At 39.4% G+C, this 10,110-nt stretch overlaps 1 protein-coding gene across 2 annotated transcripts; it reads left to right on the forward strand.

The window, feature by feature from the left end:
- The first annotated feature begins 376 nt into the window (after nucleotides 1-376).
- On the forward strand, nucleotides 377-5,114 carry LOC311133172 (class E basic helix-loop-helix protein 40-like). 2 transcript variants are annotated; one of them, XM_084166614.1, is made up of 5 exons: nucleotides 377-776; nucleotides 906-969; nucleotides 1,111-1,218; nucleotides 1,959-2,082; nucleotides 2,244-5,114. In XM_084166614.1, exons 1-5 carry the CDS (start codon nucleotides 700-702, stop codon nucleotides 3,098-3,100), a joined length of 1,230 nt encoding a protein of 409 aa, XP_084022740.1. In that variant the 5' UTR covers nucleotides 377-699; the 3' UTR covers nucleotides 3,101-5,114. The 2 variants fall into 2 exon arrangements, with proteins under 2 accessions (XP_084022740.1, XP_084022741.1); XM_084166615.1 differs by having other exon boundaries at nucleotides 710-797.
- Nucleotides 5,115-10,110: the final 4,996 nt, after the last annotated feature.

A 10,110-nucleotide genomic window follows, 5' to 3' on the forward strand; every position in this document is an offset into this window, starting at 1 on the left:
TCATTATTCTGCATATGGAAGTTGTACATGAAAGTACAGTTGGCAGAATGTACAACATGCCAGTAGCCTTCATAATGAACAAACCGATCGGGCTTGAATGTGTATGGAAGGAATTCTGCCCTACTCTCTATCTAGTAAACATAGTCGACCTGCACGTTCCGCCTAGAGTTTTTTTATAGTCTCGTGGCGTAGCTGTAGCATGGTGGTACACGTGACACAGCCAATGATGCATAAACCCCGCCCGCTAGAATAAGAGGGAGGGCCATTCTCGTGCAGATCGTACAGAAAGGGGATCGGTTGGAAGCGCCGTCCAACACGTGAGGCTCATGTGACGGAGGTAGCTCAGCTCTCCAACCGAGAGACGGTCTTGTCACAGGGTTTATTTAACACGTAGACCAAACCCTCCTCTATCACACATTTACCCGGGAGTAGAGCTTCGGAACTATTGCTGTGCTTGGATCTCAGAGTGACAACATCACATTGACAGTCTGCAAAGCAATAGCCTGTTGAAAGATGATTATTTATAGAAAAAGTGTTAACTATTGAAAAGAAGAACATAACAATAATAGCAAGAAGAAGAAGAAAAATATTTATTTCTTAAATTACAATATTTGCTGACTATTGAAACACAACTGAAGAAGCCTATTTTTAAGGTTGAATTGTTTGAAGACCAATATTTGGATTTAATAAAGACGCAAAATGGAGAGGATTACAAGTGCACAACCTCCTCCTTGTATGGCAAAACACCAGTTGCTGGAGATGGCAGACATGCAAGAGTAAGTCCCCAGAAACAGCTGGTAATGTATGCATTATAACATTGTAAAACAACCTGGTATTGTTGTGTAAATAAATAAATAACTTTAAACATGACTTCTTATCAATATGTTCTTCCCATTGCCCTATAGAATGGATTTCCCAATGTACGTGTACAAACCCCGAAGGGGGTTGAAGCGCGGGGAAGACAGTAAGGTATGCTACAGTTCTTTACTTTAAACATTTTGTTCATTTAGTTTAAAACAACATGTTCATCGTTGGTAATTCATTAATTATTATTCCATTTTGAATATATGTTACACATAGACTAACAAATGTATGCATGTTTTCCCATAGGAGACATACAAGTTACCCCACCGATTGATTGAGAAGAAAAGACGTGACAGAATCAATGAATGCATTGCCCAACTGAAGGATTTATTGCCAGAACATCTCAAACTTGCAGTGAGTACGAATTTCATGTGTACTGACTGTGTAATAGCAATGCAAAAGGTCTAGCGCCACCTGGTTCATGTTTGATTTGTTTGGCCGAATCAATGCCTTGATTAGTCTGACATTTAATTCAAACATTTTACCTGTTATGACAAAGGAAACGTATTATTCGATTTTTTTTCATAATTGTCCCCCACGATGAAATCGGGGAGGGGACTGTGGATCTGTCTCCGTCTGTCGGTTCGTTCGTTCATATGTTAGTCAGACGCGATGTCTCAGACAGCACTGGGCCGATGTTGACAAAACTTGTGTGAATTATGCGTTTTGACATAGAGATCCGGCATTTACAAAATTACACTGATTGATTGGCTCAAGGCGGGAGCTATAGTAATGAACTGAAATCTGCATCATTTGTGGGGTAGACATGTTTACTGTTGCCGTTTGTAAATTTGTTTTATTATTATTATTATATCAATAATTGTTCATATTATCATACTGAAAAGTTTGGCTAATTATAATTAATTGATTTAACTGCCTACACATATTGCCCCAAACTCTTTAAAAACAATACATATTACATAAATAGTACATTCATCAACTATGCCTTTAAGTTATATTTATTGCATTGTGTTGGAATGTTGGTGTGTGCGGATTCCCTGCCTTCCCCCCTGTTGTGGTTTGTCCTTTATTCAGCTGCTGAAAGTGTTACATAAGAAAGATCAACATGCTTATGGAAGGTCTTCCTGTTTTAGACTTTGGGCCATTTGGAGAAAGCTGTGGTGTTGGAACTCACTCTGAAGCATGTGAAAGCCCTAAGCACTCTCCTGGAACAGCAGCAGCAGAAGATCATTGCATTGCAGAATGGCATTCAAATCAGTAAGTTTGATACAATGTTTCAGTTTATTATGGACTACACCCTATTCTCCCCGATCAATAGTATTATTTATTATTGACAGACCATACCATTGAGACGGTTGGTTTCATTGCCAAAACTGTATTATTATTGAATATATCTGATATGACTTTGTTTTTCACAGGTGATCAGAGCAGTGTTAGCTCAGAGAACAGTGAGGAGATCTTCCGCTCTGGCTTCCACGCCTGTGCTAAGGAGGTCCTTCAGTACCTGGCTAACCAGGAGAGCAGCAGAGACCACTTGAGCCCCTCCCACATGATCAGCCACCTCCACAAAGTAGCATCAGAGGTGCTCCAGGGTCCACCCAGACCCCGGCCAGAAGAGTCTACACACAAACCTGTCGAAAGCATGGAGAAGCCTGCTGGTCATCCACCTAAGGGCAACGAGGGTCACGCCAAGAACTTTGTATCTGTCATTCAAAGGACATACCCCCACGGACATGGGGAGCAGAGTGGCAGTGACACAGACACTGACAGCGGCTATGGAGGGGAACACGAGAAACGGGACCCCAAAGGCCAACGCACAAGCTGCTACGGCAAGGAGGGGGAGCTCAAGTATGCTGGGGCTGAGAGGATGGCAGGAGGTGGCATCAAGCAGGAGGGTGACGAGCCCCAGGCCAAGAGGTTAAGAGCTGACTCCTCAGAGGACGAGTCTTCCTCTGGACAGGTGGTCAGCAGCCACGGCAGCTATATGAGCTTCTCCCAACACCAGACCCCACTCTGCATGCCCTTCTACCTCATTCCCCAAATGGCTGCAGCATGGCCCATGCTGGAGAAGTGCTGGTACCAAGGGGGCATGCCCCTTTTGTACCCAGGCATGAGTGGCTCTGCAGCCAGCTTGTCTCCAGAGAAACTACCCCAAAACCTGGTAATGTCTCCCAGGCCAGGATCCCCGGCACACCACCAGACACCTATGGATTCACCAGCTCTCTTCCAAGCTTTAAAGCAAGTCCCCCCCATGAACTTGGAATCCAAAGACTGATAAACTTTTGTGTTTGCACCCTGCTCTATGAATATTTGGTGTTGAATAAATTGCCTGCTGGAAGGCATCCAGGGAAGGGAAGACAAAGACGAGAGCACCAGCAGCAGCTGTTTCACCCCTCAGCCCGCATTCTCCCTTTGAGAGCAAACAGCAACTGTCACACACAAACTCAGTGGCCACCGCCCTCCAAGCCAGCACCCATACACTGAGAGGAGCCTTGGAGACAGTCAGCACTGAAGCTCAGTCCCTATGGAGGCTCAAATATGACCTGTTGCAAAGTTCTGAGAAACTGTAAAGAGGTCTACACAAGGACATGACAAAAGTGTTTGAGAGTGGGACTTACTGTGGGGATGGTTTCTCTGCACTTGTGTTTAATCTCAGCGTTAAACCCAGTATATGATGCGCAGACAGCACAGCCCCCAGCCATTCGGACCTGCCCTTTGCACACATCGGTCTGTAATGAATGTAAGAATTTAAACAAAACCCCTGTAGATGCTGCTTGAGTTTCTACGTGTTGTAGACCTGTGACTGGAGGATGAAACTGAAACTGAAACAAACCGTCCTTTAGACTAGAACGCTACAAAATACGTCTCTGGTTTATGTTGACCTGGGTTGTCACAAAATCCATTGCTCCCTCTTCACCCACCAAGTGTACCTTGCAGCTACATGTATTTGTATTCTTTAAACAAGTCAGGATGGTGTCACCAGACCTGATATGCGTCACTCATGATGTAAATACAGAAGTTCTTTTTTTGTTTTGAGTTTGTAACTCGCTACCATTCGTGCAAGTAGTTCGTGAGGTAATGTCTTGTAATTATTTTGTTTATACTACTTGTACATATCTATTTTTGATACATGACCTACAGAGTGTATTTTCATTGTGACTTGAGGGAGTGCATTTTAGATGGCCATTTTGCTGTATGCCAAGAGAATGTGTACATTTTACATTTTAGTCATTTAGCAGACGCTCTTATCCAGAGCGACTTACAGTTAGTGAGTGCATACATTTTCATACTGGCCCCCCGTGGGAAACGAACCCACAACCCTGGCGTTGCAAGCGCCATGCTCTACCAACTGAGCTACAGTGGACCTAGCATTGTGCTAGACCTGATTTGCATCATGCTCATTATTAATTTCTGGTCTGGTCAATTTCTGTCCTGATCTTAGTTTATGCTGTTGCCTTTACTTGTTTATAGCAGACAACAATTAGGGCGGATGTCTAACTGTATTTGTAATAATTATTGCGTCTGAAACAAAGAGAGGAGAGTGAATGTAACGTTAAGGCAACATTTTAGTTTTATATAGGATGAGGTACTTGGATTTGTATTTTAGGATCTAACAGACGGTTGCTTGTTGTACATATTTTGTCTAGTATTGTTGACATCAATTTTAAAAGATAATAATAAAGTTATTTGCTTCTGTTTAAGAAAAGTTTTTCAACAGAATTGGCGGAATGAATACACCCTTGATCACGTTAACACAGTTCACTTTCATAGAAGCTATGTTGTATTCCTTCTCGCATCTATGCACTCTCCTCTTACCTTATCCCTTTCGCTTGTGGACTTCAATGCACAACACATCAGCTGTATGTGACCAGGCGAAAAAACCTTTCCAAGCCAAACCATATCATAACCGCTACACACAGCCTACATCATTGTCACCATATTAGCTAAAGTAACGTCATAGTCAACATAACGCGTTAGTAAACCCACTACAATCATGCAGTAACGTTAGTGTACAGTCAGTAAGCAGTTCAGTAAGCAGTTTAGCAGTTACACCGGTGGCAATAAATTAGTAAAACCAAAAGCTTAGCTTTACTTGGAAGGGTTCCAGTGTTTGTGTTGGATAGTCATAGGCAGCAAGCTAACATAGCAACCCTCTGTTTGAGACGGGTGTTTGGGTAGGCTAAACTAGCTAGCTAGCTGCAAAGTTCGTTTTTCTTTTAAAGGACGAAATCTCTCTCTCTTGCTTCTCCTTAAATTTTGAATAAATTAATTTGTTCAAAACCTTTCAACTATTGTCTTTCTCTCTTCTTGAGTCAACTACTCACCACATTTTATGCACTGCAGTACTAGCAAGCTGTAGATATGCTTTCAGTACTAGATCATTCTCTGATCCTTTGACTGGGTGGAAGTTGTCATAATTTTGTATTGAAGTCAATGTACCCAGAGGAGCATGGAAGCTAGCTGTCCTCCGGCTACACCATGGTGCTACCCTACAGAGTGCAGTTGAGGCTACTGTAGACCTTCATTGCAAAACAGTGTGTTTTAATCAATTATTTGGTGACTTAAATATATTTAGTATAGTTTTATCTACAAATGATAACTTTTTTAATGTTTTACTATTTTTGTTTTTATAAAATTCACTGAGGAGGATGGTCCTCCCCTTCCTCCTCTGAGGAGCCTCCACTGTTCTCATCATAACAACACATCCATACATGATAGTAACTCACTTACACAACCCATAAGGCAGCAGTGCCAGTGTAGACCTAAATCAAGAGGACATTAATTCAAGCAGTTTGCTGTAAACAACTAAACAGTATCATGTTCCAAACAACACAAACAACTTTATTATTAAGGGATTCAATATCAGACAGATAGGGTATTATTCAATAATATTTTTGAGTGATTGTAAATTTTATCAGTTACAGTAAAAGTTCCCTGATAACGTTTTACATAGCCTATTCGTCAGAAAATAAGAGCCAACGAACAGAACCAATAGGCCTATACCTATTTTAGGTCTTTATCTCACAAATCCTATAGCCTACAGTTTTTTACAGCCTGTCTATTCCTAAAAGCAAAAAGACAGGAAACACAGCCTCCCTCAAATAATCTCAGCGGAGCGTAACGCATAGCCTATCTTCCAGCACCAAACTGGACGACAATGTGCATAACAAGTGTGATGTATCTATAACAGGGGTGTTCTACTTTTTCTTGCCCAGGGAACCCCGCCCAGGCAAACCAGCAACCCAGGGAACCCCATCATATGTTAGCAAAAAAATATAAAAAATCTTGGCAATAATAATTTTTAATTGAAAATATTTGGTAGATGGATCGTTTAAAAAAAAACTATTGTTTAGCTGGTTAAACAAAGGTTAGCCATGTGTCCGCAAAAATGTATGTCCAAGTCAATGAAGCTTACCAGCAGCCTGCAGCACATGCCATGACTGGTAGGGTACTAGGGGGTAACTAGCCCCCTGGGGTAACTACCCCAACCCGTAATTGACCTTAAGACCACAAGATGTCACCAAATTATTTCCCCAACACTTTCCCTGGCTGCCACTGCTCTTGCTCAACAAAAAATGTAATCTGTGTCATCACAACCTTTTGAGATATTTTAACAAAATAATTTCGCGGTAAATGGATCTAATTTTTTTGAAATTTTGAAAAAGTTGTAGATATATTCCAATGAAGTTAGATCTATAATTGTTTTTTAAATATATTGTAGAAAAGCCTTCAGATAAATAAATCATTTGTTTAGAGAGAAAATGTTAGATCATTTTTGAGTAAACTAGTAATATGTTGGATTAGTGTGTTGGGGCAATTTTTAAGAGAGACCTTTTCAATTGGCATTTCTCCCCCTGTTTTCAGTCACAGGTGGGGACTGGATTAGGTGTGAGCAGTGCAGGAGGTGGACTCATGAGTTTATTTATTTGTGACCTATGTACAAATTAGAATCATGCAATAGCAGAGCATAAGATAGTTGCTACATCAATGTTACACTGAGTTAATTAGTGAAGTTATTGTTATTAAATGTTATAGTCCAATGTTATTAGTTATATTTCATTCCAATATTATATTCCAATGATTTTTGTTTTTTAATGAATTAAAAACAACTATTGGAAACCTTTTGCTCCTGAATGTCATTTTAAAGACTGCTGGGATTTTTAATCTTGCATTATTCAAATAATATTTAGTGCAATTATACATAATGGATTGTATGGAAAAGGAACAACAAAAAAAGAACACAGAAAATTAATGTGCAGGTGAGTTAAAAAGAGGGACTATCTCCTCATAGTGCAGATATTAATATTATATTATTATATAATATTATATTAATGATGAAATGTGCAAAACCATTCCCCTCTCCCCCCCATATTGTATTTAAATAATTAAAATAAGACAACTAGACTTAGCTTTAAGTATTACTTACTAAAGAATTTCTAAATAAAATGGATTAAATTGATTTTAACACACTTGTGTGAAACCCTATGCCATAATCTTCTACCGGGGTAACTGGCACCCCCGGGGGCCAGTTAAGGTGCAAACTGTAGCCATTTATTTCCCTTTATAGTTAATTCACCCAAGCATGACAATTTATTTCTTCAAACGTTGCTAGTTACCCCCTAATACACTACTCGATGCGGGTGCTTTAAAAAAAAAATCTTATGTCAGATACTCCAGTGAGTCGCAACTACCTCCAGTACCCCAGTTTGAATAGCCTACCCCTGATCTATATGAATGTTTTTAGACATTATAGGCTGTTATACTTGTAGTCTAATTGCATCGGCAGCACGACTTTACAGTGCACATACACTGTAGTGGTCAATCTGAATAGTGAAATAGGCTAAAAGGACCGTAGGCTATCCCAAAAGCCCCTGCTATGAAAGTAGCGCCGCCGCACTGTGAACATGAGGCATGCAACTGGCGGTCAATCGTGTGCCAAAAACTGTACATGGGCGTGGCAGCAAGAAAGATGCACCTTCCATGGCCTAGTTGCCTGAAATGGTAAATTCAACATTTATAATATTAACATTATTCAATATACTGTATATAGTCTGTAATTATTTATTTGACAGGGACAATGCACATCAATTAACATTTCAGTAGTTCAGTAGTTCAGTAGTTTTCATCTGTAGTCCCTGGGTAGATTTATAAAAACATTTAGCATCACAAACATTTCACATAAAATACATATACATATAAAATACAATATTACAAACAACCAAAAACAGTACAAACAACAACAAACAATTAATGAGTGGCTATATTAAAGCTAGAATCCTTAATTGAAACAATAACAAAGTGGGAGTCCCCGCCTCTGTTTTGTCAAAAAGCTGAGGGACCGGCCTGGAAAAATTTAATTACTCTTGAATTCATAGACAGAGCTATGGATACAAAGATTAACGATCCATGATATATATATATACATTTTTTTTTTAATGTAACATTGTTTACAAACATTGGAATAAAACAAGCTTATATTTTGGGTTCTGATGGCATATGACAGTTGAACTAAGCTCATGAGGCATTTACTGTATAAGTTATATTCTTCAAGAATCAATGGGTAAGCATATATTATTAACTTATAAGTCCAAAAATGGATGTAGCAATAAATAAATCTAGCTTTAAAACTGTATTGGCCTAAGTGCATATTGCCTAATAGGCTAAATAATAGGGACCAAATAAAATACCCGAAAACTGATATAACATAATCTATAATAATTTAAATACAGAAATGTCAGTACTTTTGTCTTATAATACTTTGACAAAATGAAAACAATCATCCATACTACCCTTGGCCTGGCTGGTCAGACAGTAGCCTACCCCCTGAGAATGAGAAATGAAACGAGGCTCTAACGCTGTGTTCATAACCAAGTGGGAAGGTGGTAATTTCAAGTTCTGATGTAGTAAATATCAGTTGGATGCATTCACATGCTTTGAAATCGTTGAGCAATGCTGATTGGCTAATGGCAAACAAGCTGAGTCAACCATAAACTTAAAGCACAGCCATCATACTCGCAAACAAATTATAGGGTTCAAAAAACATATTAATAGATTACTTTTAATAAATCATGTTTTGTTGTTGCATTTAACTGATGAAAATGCTGTTATTGAGGTCATTTGTTTAGTAGGTGACTTCAGAGGTCAGCATGTGGGAGAAGTCGGAGCTCGGGGATGATAGACGAGTTTCCCACTAGTAATTCCCAGTTTGACGGGCCTTCAAGTGGATTTTCCTCAGTCGATGTTGTAAATACCACCTTCCCACTTGGTTATGAACGCAGGGTAAATTAGGAGAGCCAAAGCAACCCTTGAAGTCAGGCAAATGTTTTTTCTAAATCACAGTAATGGACCGCCATCTTGTGGTGAAAAACAAGACCTACATGTAATATTGTCTGAGTCTCGCTAGGAAGGGAAGGTAAAGAAGTAGATTGAGACCACTGAGGTAGATACGATTGAGACGCATACGTTATGGCCATATGACAGCTCGTAGCCTATTACCTGACAGTCTTTTTGCACTTTTGCTTGTCGAACTTAACAGCTGTCTGGAGGCAGATAGAACACAGTAGCTAGCTATCTAGTAACCATAGAATTGACTGGTCTTGCTGCTAGATACTATATAGAAGGGACCTTTGCCTCCTTTGATTTGCTAAGGGAAACCTATAATTTTCCTAGAAGTAACTTTTTCAGATACCTACAGATTAGAGACTATGCTAGAAAACATCTTCCTACATTTGGAAATGCTAAACCTTCCATGTTTGACGGATGCATAAAAATGTGCCACCTCAGGCAAACAGATACAGTGGATATCAGTGGATAGATAAAGTCTACACACCCCTGTTAAAATGCCAGGTTTTTGTGATGTAAAAGAATGAGACAAAGATAAATCATGTCAGAACTTTTTCCACTGTTAATGTGACCTATAATTTGAACAATTCAATTGAAAAACAAACTGAAATCTTTGAGGGGGAAAAATGAAAAATAAAAACCTTACAATAACCTGGTTGCATAAGTGTGCACACCCTCTTATAACTGGGGATGTGGCTGTGTTCAGAATTAACCAATCACATTCAAACTCATGTTAAATAGAAGTCATTACACACCTGCCATCATTTAAAGTGACTCTGATTAATCACAAATAAAGTTCAGCTGTTCTAGTAGGATTTTCCTGACATTTTCTTAGTTTAATCTCAGAGCAAAAGCCATGGTCCGCAGAGAGCTTCCAAAGCATCAGAGGGATCTCATTGTTGAAAGATATCAGTCAGGAGAAGGGTACAAAATAATTTCCAA

The sequence above is a fragment of the Coregonus lavaretus genome, assembly GCF_964263955.1.
Source record: "Coregonus lavaretus genome assembly, chromosome: 8".
In the NCBI taxonomy this organism is placed as follows: Eukaryota; Metazoa; Chordata; class Actinopteri; order Salmoniformes; family Salmonidae; genus Coregonus; species Coregonus lavaretus.

Bases quoted from the DNA above. Each gene is read 5' to 3' on its own strand.
- LOC311133172 (XM_084166614.1), top strand. From the start codon at position 700: ATGGAGAGGATTACAAGTGCACAACCTCCTCCTTGTATGGCAAAACAC. The intron at 970-1,110 runs GTATGCTACAGT...GTTTTCCCATAG, and splicing joins AGCGCGGGGAAGACAGTAAG to GAGACATACAAGTTACCCCA. The intron at 1,219-1,958 runs GTGAGTACGAAT...TTCCTGTTTTAG, and splicing joins CAGAACATCTCAAACTTGCA to ACTTTGGGCCATTTGGAGAA.